General features: G+C 47.3%; 1 protein-coding gene across 4 annotated transcripts in view; it reads left to right on the forward strand.

The window, feature by feature from the left end:
- The window catches only part of Urb1 (URB1 ribosome biogenesis homolog), a 60,105-nt gene that overhangs the window by 9,140 nt on the left and 30,566 nt on the right, over window positions 1-20,399 (forward strand). For all 4 annotated transcript variants that reach the window (XR_005287186.1, XM_038345916.1, XM_038345919.1 and 1 more), the window contains 14 exons: window positions 598-694; window positions 3,086-3,171; window positions 4,452-4,586; window positions 5,098-5,222; window positions 7,797-7,992; window positions 9,328-9,465; window positions 12,634-12,807; window positions 13,537-13,666; window positions 14,300-14,416; window positions 14,762-14,874; window positions 17,387-17,506; window positions 18,866-18,982; window positions 19,351-19,489; window positions 20,100-20,270. Coding sequence is in view for 3 of the 4 variants with exons in the window: in XM_038345916.1 (XP_038201844.1) it covers window positions 598-694; window positions 3,086-3,171; window positions 4,452-4,586; window positions 5,098-5,222; window positions 7,797-7,992; window positions 9,328-9,465; window positions 12,634-12,807; window positions 13,537-13,666; window positions 14,300-14,416; window positions 14,762-14,874; window positions 17,387-17,506; window positions 18,866-18,982; window positions 19,351-19,489; window positions 20,100-20,270 (1,858 nt within the window). In the remaining variant the exon portion in view is untranslated. The remainder of the gene's footprint in view (window positions 1-597; window positions 695-3,085; window positions 3,172-4,451; window positions 4,587-5,097; window positions 5,223-7,796; window positions 7,993-9,327; window positions 9,466-12,633; window positions 12,808-13,536; window positions 13,667-14,299; window positions 14,417-14,761; window positions 14,875-17,386; window positions 17,507-18,865; window positions 18,983-19,350; window positions 19,490-20,099; window positions 20,271-20,399) is intronic.

A 20,399-nucleotide genomic window follows, 5' to 3' on the forward strand; every position in this document is an offset into this window, starting at 1 on the left:
GGGCAGCCTTATGCGGCTGTTCTGTCCTCACTGTCTTGGTCTTTGTGTCCTGCCCCCCTGGGTCATGCCGATGCCTGTGGGCTGTATCCTGGGCCGTCCATGGGTTTATAACATGAAGCATCTGTGCTTTAGTTTTTACTGTGATTTAGTAACTTATTTACAATATTTAATAAAAACCAGATATCACCACGCTGGCTTTTCATCAAAAGCAGCACCATGTCTCCATTATCTCTGGCTTTTCTAAAACACAATAGATTGTTTTTATTAGCAAGCAAGAAGGAATGGATCCCAGCAGGCCTAAGGATCTTTGGCCCTATCCTAGAGTGAACTAAAGAAATTTATGTCATAAGTCAGGGAAGGGGCACAACTGTTTTCAGCCATACTTTTGTATAGAAAATAGGACTCTAAAAAGGGGGAAAAGCAGAGAAGACTTAAGGGGTTGAGGAAATGCAAAGAAAGTTAACTTCTCATAAAGAATGAGGAATCCGTGTGCTGTGCCTGGAGACGAGGCTGGCGATACTAATCTGGAAGGTGAACGTGCCTCTGTGTTCCTGTCTCTAGTGGCTGCATGTGACATGAGTCTCCTTTGTCCTCCAGGGAGTGCATGACGTCCGGCTGGCCTACATCCAGTTTGCCCTCGCCTTCCTAATTGCGGGTGATGACAACACTATCGGGCAAGTGCTGGAACTAAAAGGTGGGAGTTCCTCTCTGTGCTTTGGAAAGTCTGGAGTTCAAAAAAGCCTATGGCAAATGGTTTCTGCCAAAAGAATTTGCAGCCTGCAGTGAGCACTGCAGTGCTCAGAGGTCGTGTTTGGAGGCAAGGCTTTGAGTAGTTGTGTGTTGATACCACTGGTTGGTGGCCTTTGAGGCTGTCAGAGTGCTGGGCACAGCCTGAGGCAGGTGAGGAGAGGACGCACAGAACCATGGCCTGATTGCCTGGCTTCCTTAGCACCTGCAGCTTTAACATCTTGTATTTATCTGTTTTCATGTGTATGGGTGTTTTCCCTGTGTGTATGTACACACCACGTGCATGTGCTACCTGCAGACGACAGAGTAAGGTATCAAATCTCCTGGATCTGGACTTAGAAATAGTTTTCATCTGCTAATGTGGGTGCTGGGAATCAAACCTGGGTCCCCTGGAGGAGCAGCTTGTGTTCTTAACCACTGAGCCATCTCTCCACTCCCAATAATTGCATTTTTTAAAATGAAGTATAAGGGGTTTGGATATAGCTCAGTAGTATAGCACTTCCTTAGCATGTACAAGGACTTTGATTCTCTGCATCATCATAAGTAACAGACAAATTTAATTTCCTTAATGCCTGTACTCCATGCTATCAGAATATCAAGGCACCAGGGAACTCTAGTTTGACCACCTTCTGATGACTGCTTCCTTTGTGCAGCCTTGTTAGAGCTTGTTTGGAACATTAGTGTCTTACTAAGCGTTTCAGAAGGATGGTGACTGCCCTGGGGTAGCACATGGCAGTTGCTCAGTCAGAGTTCTACAGTCAGACCCTCATGTCCTGGCAGAACACTGGGCTGAGGCCTTGGAAGAGTCCTCAGTGTGCTACAGCCTAAGTGTTTGGTGACCAATCCTTCTGTCTCCCCAGGACAGGGATCACAGCAGGTGAGGGTAGGAGTGGAGGCGGGACTGGGGCTGTGTGGTGGCTCTGCTGCTCTTGTGGCAGAGCATTATGGGAGATCTAATTTGCTTAGGGTCTGCATTAGTGACTTTCCTTGTTGCTGTGGCAGAGTGCCCAACAGAAGCAGCTGAAGGACGGAGGGGTTTGTTCTGGCTTATGTTTTGGGGGGAATAATCTTTGGTGGCAGGGAAGGCATGGTGGCAGGAGCATGAGGCAGCTGGTAACATTAAATCCATGGTCAGGAAGCAGAGAGAGATGAATGCTGCTACTCAGATCACTTTCTCCTTTCTATTTAGTCAGGGAACCCAGCCCATATTGTTGACAGACAGGGCGGCCTTCCTTCCCTCTTGAATTAAACTTCTGGAAGCGCCTTCCTAGATGTGCACAAGGTTTGTTTCCATGGCAATTTGAAATCTAGTCAGGGTGACAGTGAGAATTGACCATCGTAGAGCCTCGGCTCCCCTGCTCTTCCCGGGAACTAGCTCAGGGTTAGGCTGTGGCTGTTAGGGCTCCCCTGTGGATCATCTCATCCGCCTGGCTTCTCTAAAGAATGAGCAAGTGCCCATATACGATGCCAACAGACAGCTTATGCAGGGCAGTGGGCCTTGTGTGTTGAGGCTTTAAAGATATTTGATGCAGCAATTCTGCATTTAGTCAGTTGTCCAAGGAAATAATTAAGGATGTGAGTAGGTGATTGGTTAGGGAAAGCCTTATAACTGGCTGACAATTGGTCTTCTGACTGTCCATTAGCAAGGGAGGAGGTGAGCAAATTGAGTACTAGTTGTCAGGTAGAAAAATACACACAGATGTCAGTGTTTGAGTGACAGGTGGCTGAGTGTAGAATAGCATTTCATGAACACTGGACAGACTATGGACCCAGCAGAAACCAACAGTCAACTAGGATATCACAGTGTTGAGGTTGAGTTAGAAGGTCATGGTTAACTCGAAACATTGGTTTGGCTTAAAAAAACAAAACAAAAAAATGTGTTTTTCTGTTGTAGAAATTGTGTGTTGTTTTAGGCGGGTGTGGATCAGGGGAAACTGTTTTGCTTTGACACCCGTGTCACCTCAGTTGTGTTCTTGGTAGAGGAAAAGGGCTCGCCAAAGTGAAAGGCAAACAAACTACTCCCTCCACCCCCAGCAGCCTCAAAAATGATGGCATCCCTGAGCTTGCTTAAGTGGGAGAGGGGTTCTCAAGGACTGTGTCACGGGGTCCTTTCCCAGAGAGGACCGAGTTGCTTTTGCTTCATGTAAGAAAGCATGTACTAAGCATGGGCCTGTACCAAGCATCCTGCAAGTCCTGCGGTCATTTTACCCTGGGCCATGGAGCAGGTTTGCTCTTGAAAACTTGTGTCATTAGTACAGAACTGGAACCAGGTGTGGTGTTGTTTGCTCCTCGTTTCAAAGCACCCAGGTGTTTAATTCTTTGCAACTTTTATTTTCAGAATTTATCCCCTGTATTTTTAGCTCAGGCATAAAGGAGGATAAGATTTCTACCATCAACATTTTGTTGTCTACACTGAAAACAAAGGTATGTGTCCATCTTGGTTGTCTTTGAGAAGGCCTAGAGGCCTGCCCCACCCCCGCCCCACCCCCATCTGTTGTGTTTCAGAGTTGAGACAGCAGCTTATTAGGCTTAAACTTGGTCTTGGTGGGGAGTTAGTCCTGGAGCCGGTCCCATTTGTTATCATAACAGCAAAGCTGCTGGTCTACAGTTCAGCCTCAGTACTTTGACCTATAAATGTAAATGATGCTTTCTTTACACATCTGCCCGTGCTCACTTGAGTCGTGCTGCATATTCTGCCTTTTTCAGGTACCTTAAGAGACATTTTAAAACGTGGTGAAAGGATCAGGACTTTTCTATAGAGTTACTTTCAGTGGTCAGTGAAAAAACTGACCCTCCAAAATGAAAAGTCAGAAGCCAAGGCTACTAAGCACGGACAATACATTAGGTGGTATTTGCCAGAGTGATTCTCAGCTTAGGGTGTTTGACTCCTTCTCCGCCAAGGGGAGAGCATTTGGAGCTGTCTGGAGGTCGTTTTGATTGTCACTATGGGACATCCTACAGTACATCTCCCAGAGTGGGGCTTGAGAAACCTGCTTACACCTGAACCTACAGTTGGTTTTTGCATTAGTACCACCCAAGGATACATTTGGAATACTTGTTCCTGGACCATAGTGACAGGGATTTGGGGTAACTCTGGATGGGGCAGAGGTCCTGAATGGGGTCCTCTTTGTAAGAAGCAGTGCCTGCTCCCTAGACAGAGATGTGGTGAAAATTGTTTAGCAGGATGCTAGCCATGGCTTTGTAGGGATAGCCGAGTGTGGAACCACTGTTACAAATGCCACAGGGAGCCATGGTAAACCCTCCAAAACGATGCCCTGATGCAATTTTGAATGATGTGGGAAAAGATAAACCATGTAAATAAAGGAAACACCCAAACCATAAATAAACATAACCTCAGGCAAAAAAGATAACTGGTTAGCGCGCGCGCACATACACACACACACACACACACACACACACACACACACACACACACACGTAGGTGTAGGTGGGCAGGGCTAAAAGGAAACGCCAAAATGGTAAGTGGTAGTCTACTTATTTGGGGATGTTGGCAAATTCTCTTTTTCTCTTTTTTTCTTTCTTTCTTTCTTTCTTTCTTTCTTTCTTTCTTTCTTTCTTTCCTTTCTTTTTCCTGGTAATATTCATCTCCCCTTGATATGCATACTTTTATAATAATAGAAAAAGATGAACAATATTATAAAAGTTATTGACTTTCTTTTTCTTTCTCTTCGTGCTGCTTCCAGGTAATTCACAATAAAAACATCACGAAAACCCAGAAGGTGCGCTTCTTTACTGGGCAGCTTCTGAACCACATAGCTGCTCTCTACAATTGGAATGGGATCACAGATGTCGTTCCAGAAAACCCAGAAAGCATTGAGGTAAGTCCGGGTTTTGCTTATCTTTGTCTTCGTGTGACCCTCACAATCAGGAGGAAGAAGCATCCCAACTACTACAGGCCTTTAAAGAACTCCCATATGATCTGTTCCCTTTGACTTTTGGCTAGATAGGTAAATTAGTGTTAATTCTTTGCAATATGTGACACAATTTACGAGGTATTTATTCTAGTCTTGGCGCAATGAGCATAAACCTTCTTTTGTTTTTAATGAGAAAATAGTTATCTCCTGCTGAGTGACATCCTGGGTGGCCCTGTGGTGCCTGCCTAGTAGGCATAGAGGACTTCATTTTTAACTTTAAGAATACAAGTTTAAGCTCAGCCCTCTTAAGAGTATTGTTTCATGGTGATCAGTGCATCCTTGGTTACTTGTTTGCATTTTAAACTGACCTCAAGCATTTGTTTTAAAATAGTTTCTTAGTTGTCATCTGGTGACACTGCTCTGTTTTTATTCTGTAGCTAGGACTTTGGAATTGATAGTTTGTTAAACCTTCTAGGTGTCTGCTGAAGAGGCGGGGAAAGCCATGGTGAGGGACCTCGTTCATAACTTCCTGATAGATCTCTGTTGTTCTCGAAAGCATGGGATTAGTTTTTATGACGCCTCGCTGGGAACTTCTGGCAGGTAAAATGCATTGCCATGTGAACCTCTGTGTGTGTCCCTTGAAGAGTGGCACATCCTGACTGTCTGTTGGAAACCAGCTAAGAGAAGGCACTGGTGCTTAGAGTCAGAATCATGAGCACGATTAAATTTATTTTAGGGGTGGCTGTGGGAGACCTAGAGAGAGTCTCTCCGTCAGTGCCCTTGGGGGCAGAGTGCTCACAGTATCAGTTTAGGCACACAGAAAAAGGAGCATTTACAGGGGAAGGCAGTGCATATGCATGCATGGGTGTCCTTAAAGACAATGGTGTCTTCTGGATCTGAGAAAGAGTCCCCAGAGTGGGCCTTCCTAGGCAAGGGAAGCCTGCTGACAGAGGCTCTACAGTAGCCCTGAGCTTTACCCCACCTTTGCTGAGGAGGAAGGAGGCCACATGGAGGGCAAGACACTGGTCCTCTGAGCAGCAGAACTTGCACTGGGTGCAGGAAATCTGATTCCAAAGCTGATCCATGTGATAGCTGAACAGCCCCTGTTCCTCCATGCTGCCAGTGGGTAGGACATCAGAGTGGCGTTTTTGTCTATTTCCTAATTCACAGTTATGAGATTTTATCAGTAAGGAAATGAGGTCTAAATCTAATGGTATTAATTCTTTTGAATGTGTGATTTTTTTTTCCTTTAACAAGGCAAACAATCAATCTGTCCCATCTTCATTCACTGGTAAAGGTTGAATGTGTTTTCTTTTCTTTTTTTTTTTTTTTTTCTTCAAGACAGGGTTTTTCGGTGTAGCTTTGGAGCCTGTCCTGGAACTCGTTCTTGTAGACCAGGCTGGCCTCAAACTCACAGAGATCTGCCTGTGTCTGCCTCCCAAGTGCTTGGATTAAAGGCGTGCGCCACTTAGTGATTTCTTTTCCTCTTCTTGACTGCGTAGCATTTCTTTATGAATTCAGGCTGGGTGTGGTGTCATACACCTTTAATACCAGCCTTTGGAAGGTAGAGGCAGTTGGAGCTCTGTGAGTTCAAAGCCAGCCCGGTCTCCGTAGTGAGTTCCAGGACAGGCAGAACTATATACTAGAGAGACGTTATCTCAAAAAATAAACACATACAGGCTGGAGAGATGGCTCAGCGATTAAGAACACTGGCTGCTCCTCCAGAGGGCCTGAGTACAGTTCCCAGCAACCACATGGTGGCTCACAACCATCTGTAATGAGATCTGGTGCCCTCTCCTGGCCTGCAGCATACATGCAGAACACTCATGCATAAAATTAAATAAATAAAAATCAAAATACAAAAACAAAAGAATTCAGTCACTTATAACTTGGAATGACTGAAGGGACATAATTGATTCCTTCAGCGTGGTAGCATGATGGGAAAGTCTTCTACCTGTGACTGTGGATTTGTTTTGAGATTATTTTGATTTAATTTATTACATTTCTTTTACTTTTTAATATTTTTTCTGTGTGCTGGGACTCAAGCTAGGGCTTTGAGCATTCTGGGCAAGTGCTCTACCTCTGAGCTATATCTCTAGCCCTAACTTTAGAAAAACTTAATAGCTTTTTTCACATCAGAATGAACTCATTTTCCTGTTAAAATGCAACTTAAAGAGATTAGAATCCAACACAATGTTACAACTGTTGGAAACTGGCTACACACCCCCAAGCATTTCCCCTCTCTTAACTGTGCCACTGCAAAAAGCTGCAGTTAATGTGGGATTTTTGAAACTATCGGCCAACAGTAAGTGTTTTTATTTAGGGTTGGGGAGGGAGCACTGTGCTGGTTGGAAATGGGGAGAATTGAGGAATTAAAGGCAAGATGGCCCAGTAGTCATGGGAGTCACCCCTCGTTTCTCCATTGTCACTGTCGTCGTGCCTGGCCAAGGCTTCTGTGACTTCTCACAACCATGAAGAGTTATTTCTCTGGTCCTAGTCTGATCGGCGAGAAGTGGTCAGAGCAGAGGCTGCCATTGCCTAGAATGGTGGTGCCGTACACTCAGTGGTCAGCAGACAAGGTTGCAGCATAGAGTAAGGGTGCAGCCTTCCTCTGTAAGGGTCGGAAAGCTGCCTGCCCCGCACTGCCACTGCGGACTGAAGTGCCCACAGGTGAAGAGAAACGCTGGCACTGTCGAGTAAGATTTTAAAGGCAGGTGGTAGGCATAGGATGGCAACCCTGGTGAGCCACTTAATTAGTGAGCAGGTGCCAAGGCCTGGAGCATCTGGATGCTCTGAAGTAGTAGCTCTAAAGCTTCAGCCATAGAGATCCTGGGCCTGGTGCTTCCCGACTGAGGTTTACTCTCAGCGGGTTTTTTTCTGCTGGCCAGGCTGGTGCAGAGCGTGCCTGCTTACAGTGGCCTCCCCACCTGAGCCTCTTGAGCAGTGCTTCAGCAGGCACGTTATCAGGCCCGGCTTCACTCTCCTCTTTATCTTGTGCTTGAAGATGCCTTTGTCTGTTCGGGGACACCATGGTTTTTTCCCCATGGGATTCCTTCCCTAGGGCTCCCCTGTAGGCCACGTCATACCCCATCAGGTACTGTCTTTTATGTGACTGCTGTGTCCCTGAGAGCGACTTCTCTTGCTGACCCTCTGCCTTGTCCCTGTTCCTAACAGAGGAGGCAACTTGACACTCTTGCACTTCTTGTTGAGTTTGAAAACTGCGGCTGGGGATGAGCTGGTGGCCAGTCTGGTGGTGAATATTCTGAAGGTGTGCCCGGACCTGCTGACCAAATACTTCAAGGAAGTCACCTTTTCCTTTCTCCCAAGAGTGCAGTCCACTTGGCTAAACAACGTGAAGCTGCTGAACAAGGTACAGAGCACAGCACAGCTGTTACTGCGCAGGGCAGTGTCTGAGGAGTCAGGGCCGGTGTGCATGCTGGTCTGTAGGGATGTGCAGTGAAGCCCTCTCAGGGACAAGGGGCTCTTTAGACATGGGATTTGGTGGCCTTGTCCTCTGGTAGCATCGGCTTCTCACTGAGCTGTATTTGGGATTCTCCTTTTGATGCGGTTGAGCTCCTTTCTGCCTGGGAGTTGGGCTGTGTCGGTGGAGTCCGAGAGGACTGCAGGACTCGCAGGGAATGTAGTGTTTGAGTGGTGCGTACTGACCCCTTCCCAGCCCCCCCTCCTCTGCCAGCACAGCTCTAGATCACCCAGGGACCCTCCTCTGTCTTCCCACATGCAGCACTGTGGAAGCAGCAGGTACCTACTCAGTCATGCCTGAAGTTCTGTGTGGGTTCTGGGGCATTGAACTACGGGTCCATGTATTTGTGCACCAAGTACTCTTACTCTCTAAGGCATCTCTAGAAATCTGAAGGTTGAAATGCTGTAAGATATGACACTTCAGCACTAATGTTGATGTTCAAAGACCTGTGGATTTTGAATTTTCAGGTCAATCAAAACAATAAATAGAATCATAGTAGTGACACCTGGTGTGGCTAAATAAACTTTCTAATTTATGGTCTTCCTGGTCGGGGAAAGTCCCATGATTGATTGCTTGTGTCTCCGTTTGGTCCTGGCATTATCTGTAAAACCAGCTGTTTTACTCATATATTCCCTGGTTTTCTTAGAGAACCTATGTGTGCAGGCCTCTGCAGAATCCCATGAGAAGCACTCACCTTGGGGAAGCTGCCCGTGGCCAGCACCTGTCCTAAGAGCTACTTCTGACACTGTCTAGCCCCATGCTGCTGAAGGGGCTCTTGTGTGGTTTTATAGCCTGGCTTGAGTTCTTATGATGTGGCTTGCTTACTGTATGGCTGGTAATCCCACTGGGGTCCAGCTTTGATACCATGAACACATTTGTATGCTAAAGATCTTTCTCTGAAGGATTTTTGTGGAGCTTTAAAAGGACAGTGTGATTAACAGGGCAATGTTGGCTCACACCTTTAATCCTAGCACTCAGGAGCCAGAAGCAGCTGGATCTCTGTGAGTTCAACGCCAGCCTGGTTTACAGAGCCAGCTCTAGGACAGCCAGGAATACACACCGAGAAACCCTGTCTTGAAAAGGGGGGAAAAGGGCGGTGTGGTTCGTCAGGCTGACACTGGAAGCCCTTGTCCTGGTAGCCTGTGTGACAGTGTGAGTGGATCTAGGGTTCTTACAGTCAGTGCGTTCTTTCGTTCATAACCTGCTCTGTCTTCCCTTTTTCAGATCTATGAGGCCCAGCCAGAGATTTCCCAGGCCTTTTGGACCAGAGAGTTTATCCCCTTACCAAGACTCCTTGCGATGGTGATGGTGACCACAGTGCCTCTGGTGTGCAATAAGGTCATGTTCACTCAGGCATTAAATGTAAGTCATGGGGAGAGAGATGGGCCTCTCTTCCAGAGGACCCAAGTCTGGTCTCTGCACATGGTGGCTCACAACTATCTGTGACACCATTTTCAGGAGATCTGATACCTTCCAGCCTCTGCTAGCATTGCACACACATGGTACACAGACAAATATACGTACAGGCAAGACATTCACACACATAAAAACAAAGGTAAGTCACACACAGACACAAACACCAGCTTTCTCTTGCAGAGCCCTCTACTGACTGCATTTGACTATTTTGTCAGACAGGGTTTTAGTTTGAGGTCATCTGTGAGGGGCAGATGTATTCACTTGTGGTTAGCATTCCTTCCAGAGGTGACTAGCATGGTGTCCTCATCCCTGCTTCAGTGTACTGTGAGGACCCCATCCCTCCACACACACGTCTGTAGTCCTGTGTGGGTGTGGGAAGTTTCTGCAGTAGAACTTCACTATTTCAGGCTCTCTGGAAACAGCGGGACCAAACTCTCATCTTTCTTTCTTTTTTTGTTTTTTCAAGACAAGGTTTCTCTGTAGTTTTGGAGCCTGTCCTGGAACTAGCTCTTGTAGACCAGGATGGCCTCAAACTCACAGAGATCCACCTGTCTTTGCCTCCCAAGTGCTGGGATTAAAGGCATGTACCACCAACTCTCTTATTTCTTTCAAGGGCCTTTTGGACCAGGTGTTAGGATTTCTGGGGAACATTTACTTTGAGGGGCAGCTTTTTTCAGGCAGTGTTGGAGGGAAAAAATGATACTTAAATTTCACATCATTTCTTAGTAGCTAAGAGCACCTGGTTTTCTCCAGTTTGTGCCAGCACCGTGTTGGGCAGCTTATTGCTGCCTGTAACTCCAACTCCAGGGCGTCTGACACCTTCTCACAACCTCTGCAAACACTTGCATTCATGTGCCCATACTCACATACAGACACACATGCACATAAATAAAAATAAACTTCCAAAAAAATTCACATCTTTATTTCTGATACAGGTCCCCCATTTTTCATCAGAAGCAACATTCGGAGGGTTCCTGGTTTTTTGTTTTCTTTTTTTGTTTGTTTGTTTGTTTGTTTAACAAGTGTTCTAGTTTTACGAGAATGGTTGATTGTTGACACACCTGGTACTGGACTCTGGCAGCCCATTCTAAGCCCAGGTAGTCTGATGTCCACCAAGAGTCTTGGCACACAGAGAGCCATGACCAGCCTACCAGAGAGGGCAGGTGGTTATGTGACAGGAGCCATGGTGCTCTGCACAGGCGTGTGTCGGCCTCAGTTCCTGAGACTGCAGGGAACCCTTTGATGCCCCATTCAGGGTTCGTGCTGAGTGTACAGTGTGTGAGGAGAGGTGACCTCTGTGGGACTAGACAGAAAGGCCTTTTGTTCTCTGTGACAAATCATCGCAACATCAGGTCCTGTCTGCTGTGTGGAGAGATTAACGTTTTCCCAGGGGGGAATGAACTCAATGGCTGCACTTGCTTGGAGGCCTCGTTTGCACTCCTCCCCTGCCTAGTCCCTGCAGTCAGACAACAGGCTGCCCTTCCCTTCCAGGACCAGGGTTTATCTCTAGAGGGGTCCCATCTCCTGGACTGCGCAGCTCAAGAGTGACTGAACACGTAGCTGTCTCTCCTAGTGGCAACCGTTCTGTGCTGGCCCAGGTCTGTTGAGCCACAGCCTATGCCCTTCCCAAGAGCTGAGACTTTTTACTTGTTAGGGACACATTGAAGTGAATGGCTTCTAAGGGTTGCAGTTGTGAGTTGTGTTTTGCTCTCTGCTTTCCTCTGAGAAGTTTTCCAACAGCATGTATTTCAGAGTTAGAAAGAGGAGCGTTTGCTTATGGAAGTGGGAAATAAGGATTCGGCAGCAGGGTCTTCAGTCCTGGGTTAATTCTGTGCTCCCTGCACTGTGGGCACTTGGGGACACTTTTTAAGGCCTGCCTTTGAAGGGATCCCAGCTATGAAGCCATCCTGGGTCTAGAACACATCTCTGTTCTTAAGTAAACAACATTTGCTTAAAACTGAAACTGCCCGGAATCTGGGGTACTAGGCTGTCATGGTTATTAGTAAGCACACTCAGAAGGCCTTTTGTGTTTCGTTGTAAATATCTACTATTCCAGTCAGAGCTCCATACACCCTCCCATGGATGGGACCCCTGGGGGTCCTGGAAAGGTGCACATTCTGCTAGAATTGGTATAGGGCCAGGGTCTCTACTCCTGTGTGCCAGACCAGCAGGATGGTGGCTGAAGAATGCACTAATCCTGGCCAGGGCCTGGACCCATTTCCTCTTTTTGATAATGGGATCTGTGGACCTTGGGCGCTACTCAGTCTCTGAGGTCATGGAAGACACTGGAGAAGCGTTCTGACGGTCAGAAGTCTGCATGGCCGCTGTTTGTGCTGTGCCGTCCTTCGTCACTGTCACGACACTGTAGTTGTGTGCTTGTCACAGCTTTAATGAGGTCCCACTCGCTGTGTCACAGACCGCAGGCAGAGGGACGAGCGAAGGGGAAAGTAGAACACCTGGTGAGAAAGGAAGCCAGAGACCAGGGCAGGGCTGCTTTCGTTTTCTTTGTTTTTGTGATGGTCAACTCACGGTGGTTCTCCTGCCTCAGTCCCCTGGGTGCTAGAATTGTATGCGTGCACCACCAGGCTCGCCTCAGTTGTGTTCTTCCCGTGACAACACGTCTCACGAGAGCTGTGTCAGTTCACAGTGACCCCTCCAGAGGCCCTGTCACCTCTCAGAACCACCACACTGGACCCAGGCTTTAGCATGTGAACCTCTGGGGGCATTTTACCCAGGCCATCACAGTAGCTTGGTCCTCATAGAGGCGGGCTTCATTGAGAACGGTCCAACATCTTCCCTTGCCTTCTTTCTACCTCTCTTCATGTGGATGCCAGGTGTCCCTGGGAGCTCCTGTGCTGTCGCTGCCGTCTGTCCTGGCCGAGTGCTTGTCAGAGACGGCTGACTGGAAGTACAAGCTCCTTTGGAATCACTTTCCTGGCGACGGCTGCAGTCAGAATAGATGTCTAAGTGGAAGGTCCTCACATCACCTCTTGTCAGTGCAGAGTCCAGCCAGCTCCTATGCTTTTCCCCAGTGGTAACCTGAGGAACAGGAGCCTGCCATGCCCGGGTGTCCACCTGGAGACACATATGGATTTCATTCTCTTTCCTTCCCAGTTGGACAGCACACCTGTGAAACACTCAGCATTATCCCTTATTTCGGTCATTTTGAAGAGAGCGTTGAAAACAGTTGCCCACTGTCTGGATAAGGAGGCTTGGCAGGATTCCGGCGTGTACACAGCTGAGATGATGGAAGACTTTGTTCAGCTCTTCAGAGAAGCCTTGAGCAAGGTGTGTGTGGGTCCCAGTCTGAGTTTTGTTTTGTTTTGTTTTGTTTTGTTTTTTGGCTGCAGACCCCTTCACCAAATTCAGAAGAAAGGACTGTCCTGGGAACCTGGGTGGGAGCCAAGGAGTGTGTCCTCTTAGCTGCTGGTAGTAGAAGCCAGTGGGCAGGTGTGTATCTCACGTAGAACAGGTCCTTGAGTGAGCTAAGAGTCAGACTGTGCACTCACCTTTGCATAGAAACAGTGGGCTCTGGTTCTTGTGGGACCTGTGGCTCACTAGGGACTGGGCTGTGCCTCTTCCCCCTGCCCATGAGTGCACGCACACTGATGGTATTAGGCTCAAGTAAAAGCAAATGCAGGTGGGTGGCTGGAAGGAAGGTGGAAATGGAAGGTGGGTGCTAATAGCTATGGCTTCTGTACACTGGCAGTGCTGAGCACCCTGGTGCTAGTTAGCCATTTACTTACTAGAGCTGTCCCAAGAAGGGTTCTTTTGCTCCACTGTCTGGTCTGGGTGAAAGAGCAAGTATAGTTCTAGGATATACTGCAGAAGCAAGCTTGCGGGCATGAGCCTGCTCTCACCCACCCTCCTGCTGTGTACACGACACTTGCGTTCACATGTGCTTGCTCCTCTTTCCTCTCTAGCTTTGTTTTTGCTTTTTACCTGTTAGTGCATTCAGTGCCATGATTTCTTTTCATGTTTCAAGTGACTGATTCTTCACTTCTCTTTCTCACTTAGATTTTGCCAGATCTGAACACGGTTATTTGGGTCTGGCAGTCATTTAAAAAGCAAGAGGTTAAGCAAGACCATGGGAAAGGGAAGAAGAGCAATAACAAGACTCCTGCTGCCTCTAAGGCTGTCCAGCATGGTGAGGGCTTCCGTTACTTCTGCTCTTGGCCTGGGACAGAGATGACAGGCAGCCTGGGATGGCTGACCCCAGAGAATCCTCAAGTAGCTCTGTATCAAATCTCTTCTGGCTATGAAGAGATCGTGTGCCCTTTTTTGTTTAGGGAGAGACATTAGATGGAGTTGTAGATTGAATCTTAGTATCTGTTAGCAGCACATTCAGTCTTTATGCCAGCACCATGTCTCTCAGGACTTGACTGCTGCTGCTTTGTAAATGGGCGAGGACTCTACGTGCTGTGCACACGGACTTGGGCTCTGAGGCCACTCTTGTTGGCAGGTGTGGTTTTCCATATCTACGTCTTGGTTAATTTTTATAGCAGCACCACAGGGCAGCCCTTGCTGTGTATCTCTGTCGCTCAGATGAAGACTGGTAGCCTTGACCTGACCAGACTGCCGCACTAAAGTGGCCTTAAGACCACGTCCGTGGAACAGTATCTATCCTGTTACCACACTGGTCCTTAAATGTGGTTGTTACGGTTTCTGTAGCTTGAGTATTGAGCATGCAGTTGGCTATCACTTGTGGGATGAATGCTCCCCTGATCAGGGACATAGAGCAAGTATTTGTCCTGATGCAAGCTGTCTCCCTTTGGTGCAGATGATGCAGAAACCATCCTTTTGAAAGCTGTTCTGCTCCAGGTCATATGCCTCTACCAACAGGTTGTCCCCCACATGATCATGCAGTACAACTTTGACTTCAGCAAACTCCTAAAAGGTGGGTCTTAAGGGATGGTAGGCAGGGCTGCCTCTGTTTCTGCCAGTGGGGATAAAGGACAGTCCAGTAAATTATAGGAGAGTCTAGGAGCTGAGGACCAGGAAGGGCAGTTTACCAGCAGATATGATCCACCATTACTTATTTGAACCACTATTTCTTTTGATAACTGGGCCCCCATAAATACACATTAAGTGAGAGTACAGAAGGGAAAGCCCACCAACCTGTGGGAGCAGCTTACTCCCAGGCAGGGCTGTGTGGGCAGCAGAAAGGAGAGCCCTGGAGAGGATATATGGGCCAGGGTGTCAGCTCTGGGTAACCTTGTGCTTTCCTGATCTCTGTCTGCAGGAATCATCTCTGAGCAGGGCCCTCCTAAGGAGGTCCCTCCCATCTTACAGCACCACATGCTGAAGGTGGCCCTGGAACTGCCTGCTAGCAAGTTTCTGTGGCTGAAGGCACAGGTAGGAAGTGAAAGTTCCAATCTCCTGCTACCAACTTGCCGGGCTAGCTTTTTCTCCCCATCTCCTCACAGCTTTGTCAGTTAGCAGACAAGGCATATCACTTCTCCTTTGTTCTGACCTGCAGACCTCAGTAGTCAGGGTGGGACTGCCACCATGCCAGCAGGAAGCTGAGGCTGGCAGAGACAGGCACTGGGTTTGCATGTCTTCTGGGATCAGAATATTACCTCATGGAGGGAAGGTCAGCAGGTACTGGATGCTCATCTGTGCCCTTGAACCCCAGATCTGTTCCTGCTTTGCACTGAGGGCATGACCAATAAGCTTAAGTGTGCTTCTGAGTAGCTCAGATCATATAATGGCTTGGTTCTTTTTTTTTTTTTTAATTTGGTAACAATATTTAATTAAATTGAATTGACAGTTGCAACACCCTAGAGGAACAGTTCTTAAATTTGGGCACATTTAATAAATGAATTTTGGAAAGCTGTCACAGCCTAGAGATGTATAAAATCTTTTCCATTTGGAATACTCTTGACAAGAATAAATCTGTCTTCAGAGAGTAGCTAGGTTCATTGCTTTGCTGTATACATAGTATAGTGAATACATTCATATTTTAAGCAAATCACCTTATAAAGATGGTATAGGTGGAATATAGTCAAAATTATGTAAGATAAATGTGAATATCTAGTTAAGATCAAAGATCTTAAAATACTTAATGACATAAATGGCTTGGTTCTTATGTACAATTTTTATATGGAACCAGTAGCCTGGAAATGTATGTTGGCATTTATACACACGACATTTCCAGAAAGGTCTAAGAATGTTGTGTTGAGGACAAGTCATACTGGATGAGGACTCAGCACATGGCAGGCTGCACAGGTGCTTTGTCCACTCCACCCATCTCCCATCAGACAAGAGTGCTCAGGACAGTGCTGCAGGACTCCAGCTGCGTGTGGTGGGCCCTCCTCCCAGCCCTCAGCAGTACGTTATGTGGATAGATAGCGTTTCATACCAGCTGAGCTGGACCAATAGATCTTGATGATATACTTAGTTCAGAAAATTATCTTTTTTCACCCTGGTGCTAGGGCTCGAACCCAAAGCCTTGTTGATCCTGGTTAAGCCACTGAGCCACCTCTCCTTCGCACTTTTTTTTTTCCTTTTAAATACAAGAAACTTGGGCCTTATCTTAAAAACAAAAGCAATCCAAATTGTCCTGTGCTGTGGAGTCAGCAGCAAGTCAGAGGAACACAAGCATTTGCAGGGAGGGTGTGTGATATGCCGATAAGACAATAAAAGAAAAAGTTATATTTATCATTTATGTTTTTTAAAGGGGGAATACAAATGTGAATGTGTGTACATGTTTGCATGCTCACTAAACTATTCATTTGCATGTATGTGCACAGATCATTACTAGAAAGACATGACAGAAAACAGGACACCTGTTATCTCTAGAAGAAATAAAGGATTGAAGAAGAGAAGCGTAATTCTATACTCCTGTACAGGAGCTCCTAAAAAGGAGACTTTGTGGAAGTAAAAGTGAAAGGGCGAGCACATCTTCTAAAATTAACAAGACACTAATGCATAACCACACTGTTTGTTTGTGTATCAAGAAGTCAGTGTTTGAGGCAGAATCCACTATGACATTCTGCTGGTGAATCACTTGCCTGCGTGTGTTCAGGCGAGTCTTTAAAGAATGACAGAAACAGCGAAGGCAGAAGCAGTTACCAGGAGAAGGGCTGGCAAGTGGCACAGTTCTGTGTCACAAGGGGTGCCACACTACGACAGTCTTTGTGCACCAAAGAGGCTCTTACTATGAAAGCAATGGCAGCATTAGGACACTAATCGACGTGCTGTGCTCCACCCACCTCGTGCTTCTCAGTGTGTCTTCTCTGCTGGCCTTGCGTCTTACTGGGGGTCAGCCTCTTCACCGAGGCTGTGATACATCACAGAGAGTGGCCCGGGCTCTGACGCCAAGGCTCTGTAGCCCTCTAAGGATGTGTTCAATGCCTGGAAGCTTTTTTAGAAGACTGATGAATCCACTCATGGTTAGGGTTCACACAGTGTCCTGGTGAACACAGCGGTGCAGCCGTGCCCGACCGAGGCGGCTCTTCACTACCACCTGTGCACAGTGTCTGCACCAGAGAGAGCTTGGTTTCCAGCACATAATTAACTTTTGGAACTCTGATTTCTATGTGAGCCGGATGGGAGAACAGCTATGCCACTTCCTAGGTTGAAGGGAAGATTAAGTGAGCCATATGCATGAAGATCCTAGAGCTGCGGCCCACAGAAAGGCGTTTGCGTTCTTGCTGCTGTGGCTTGTCACCATGGCTGTTGGAGGTTTTGAATGAGTGACTTAACCTAAGGTTTTCTGTGTGTAAAATCCCAGAACTCCTCACTGAATGGAGCTAAAATGAGATAAAGAGTACGTGTCCTGGACGTGCAATCGCGTGTTCACTCAGTGAGTAGTGGCCTTGTTAACTGCACATCCTAACAGTTTGAACTAATGTCCAAACCCTAGGAAAGCCACGATGCGGAAATCATTGGAGGAGAGCGCTCGGTTTTTTACCTGTTGATGAAGATGTTTGTGAATAGTGGCCATTTGCAGCTCAAGTCATCCACCAAACTTCTGGTCATAAAGGTCAGTAGCAGCAGCAGTTTCTCATCGGACAAATACAGAGTGTGTACCTGGCCTTCCTTGTGGTGGGTGATTGGGTGTGTGGTGGAGTACAGTAGAGTTGTGTGGGCTTTTATTTGGAGTATAGTACATTTTAAATTATTATAATGTTTTTATTTAGTGTGTATGTGTGTGTTTGTGTGTGCATGCGTGTGTGCACGTGCGCATTCCAGGAAGGTGAACAATGAAATAGTCACAGCTTGCACAGTTCAGACTCTCCATATATTCTGTCCCCATGGGAAACTGTTTGAGAACTGGGACTAGTCCCTCATTTCCCACATGGTTCTTCTCCGAGCCTTCCACTTTTTTGACCTGGTCCGTCACCTACAGTAACTCCGGTGTCTCCAAAGTCAGTGTGCAGGAGTGAGGATTTGGTCCTCTGCTCCTCTTTCTTGCCTGTGGCACTCACTCTTCCAGGACGACTTTTTCAGCCAGGCATCATAACATGTACTGGTAGTCAGGACTCCCTGGGTTTGAGACCAGATTTCCACACCGTTAGTTTCTCAGACACACTGACAGTGGCAGTTAGTGCTTTTAGAGTGCCACAGTGTTACTTTGCAGTTTTCCTTCAAAGTCTGACTGCCTTTTGAGCTTGTTCTCTGTGCTGCCTGAAGGTTACCCTGTTTGGATCCCTGCCCCGTCTTCTCATTTCCTCACCAACCACTTAGACGCCCCAGCCACTTGTCGTGATTGATAAGGGAGTCTGGTGCATACTGTTGCAGGGCCCTGTGCCACAAGAGCATGTACCCCTGAATTGCCTTCATTGCCGACCACTAAGGGTATCATTATTTGGCAAACTGAGGTCCTGACTCACACCAAGCTCTGCCCTGGTATTCTTCTTGCCTAGGCTTAGAGTTCCTCCAGTAAGAGTTGAGTCACTGGGAGGGGTCATGACATATACTTACCTAGTCTTCGTGAAAATCCAGATAAAAAAAAAGTTTTCCTAAGAACCACCTGGTTCATTCTCCATCTTCTACCAAGTTAGGAAAGGAATATGAGTGCACAGCAGTGAGAAAGGAGCCATGTTGTCCCCACCGGGGCATGGAGTGATCTCTTTGGCCTGTGTCCTCAGCAGTGGGGGGTCCCGTCCTAGGAGACGAGCTTGTGGAGTCCACCCGAGGCTGGTGTGGAGTCCACCTGAGGCTGGTGTGGAGTCCACCTGAGGCTGGTGTGGAGTCCACCTGAGGCTGGTGTGGAGTCCACCTGAGGCTGGTGTGGAGTCCACCTGAGGCTGGTGCGTGCAGCCCCTGTGATTGATATGAATCTTGCAGCTGCACAGCAAACAGGAGCTGTCTGACATTTGCATGGCTCTGCTGCCAACAGATTCTTCAGGACACGGGTGTGTTCGAACACACGTGGAAAGAGCTGGAGCTGTGGCTGGAGCACCTGGATGGCACTGCAGAAGAGCACAAGGAAGCCGTCATTCAGTTCCTGGAGCGTGTGAGTGCACAGCCCCATGGACCCACATGTGCTCTGGGGCAGCGGACTCAGCCACACCGAGGCTTTCTTCTTGCGCCCATAGCAGATGCTGCTGACTCTGAGACAGCAGTATGCTACTACATGCTGCTTCGTCTCATTGGGAAGTTTGTTTTTGCGTGAACGAATAAGGTTATCCAAAAGGCCAAGTTGCAAAGCAGTAGAATAGATCTAAAATTGTATAACAAAAAGAAAGTTATATTAAGTTATATTATTCTTAACAAGGGCACCTGGCATTTTCTTCCTTCCTCTAGTTTTGACCAAGGGCGTTTTGGGCTTTTTCTCTTTACTTGTTGCCATTTGACTGTCTTCACCTGTCCCGTTTTGTCCAGATTTTATTGACACTGGTGGTGAGTCCTCACTCATACACGGACAAAGCTTCTGAGTTTGTCCAGGAAGCCAGCACCCTGCAGGCCACTATGGGGAAGCATGATGCAGATGATGTCAGCATTCCCATCTCCCATATTGACGGTAGGTTCCGTGCCCAGAGCCCTCTCTGTGCTACAGTAGCAAGTTAGACAGGACAAGATGTGTGCAGACAACCTATTTCCTCACACTGTGCTGGGTGCTGGGTTCTGGGTGCTCCTGCTTGAGTGTTGTTAAGGTCTGTTGACTGACACTGTTCTTTATAGAGCTCACAGAATCCTCATCACAGCTCTAAGACGGAAGGAGTTGCCGTCCTCCTTTAATATATACTTAAAAGAGCTGGGACGGAGACCAAGTCACGTTGGCTTTCACAGTTACTTCCTAGCATCTTGAGTATTTGAACCTAGATGCCCGCGTGCTGGTCTGTGCTGTAGCCCTGCCCTCTCAAGTCTCAGCTTGTTTGTTTGAACATGGGGTAATGGGCTTTAGTTAACCTTTAACTGAGTAGCCTGTACTTAGTCAAATGCCATAAAAACTGAAAACAGCGTCTTCATCTCTCAAGCTCTAGGAAGTGTTTTCCCCTGAGAGAAGTTTGAATTTTTTGTTTCTTATTTTTTTATTTTTTTAGGTATTCTCTTGCCTCTTTCTCTCTTGGGCTATTTACAGTGGGATCCTATGGTGGCTCCTTGATAAACTAGCCTCCTCTCTGTCTCAGATGTGCTGGACATGGTGGATGTCCTGGTGGAAGGCAGTGAAGGCCTGGATGAGGATATCGGGTTCCTGTTAGATGAAGAGATGATTCTGCTCACCTTCCCCTTCAGTGCTCTGGTGCCTGCAGCTCTGGAAGCCAGGAATAAGCTGCTCCTTGGGACAGAAAGTACAGCAGGTACCTGTGCGTCGTCTGGATTTCTGTGGAGGTTGGGGTTGGGGTGCCGGGGGCTGAAAGTGTGAAGAGCCACACTGACAGATACCCCCCAGTAAAAGGGCCTCAGCCTGCAGCTCAGAGCACAGGGAG

The sequence above is a fragment of the Arvicola amphibius genome, chromosome 10, assembly GCF_903992535.2.
Source record: "Arvicola amphibius chromosome 10, mArvAmp1.2, whole genome shotgun sequence".
Taxonomy (NCBI): Eukaryota; Metazoa; Chordata; class Mammalia; order Rodentia; family Cricetidae; genus Arvicola; species Arvicola amphibius.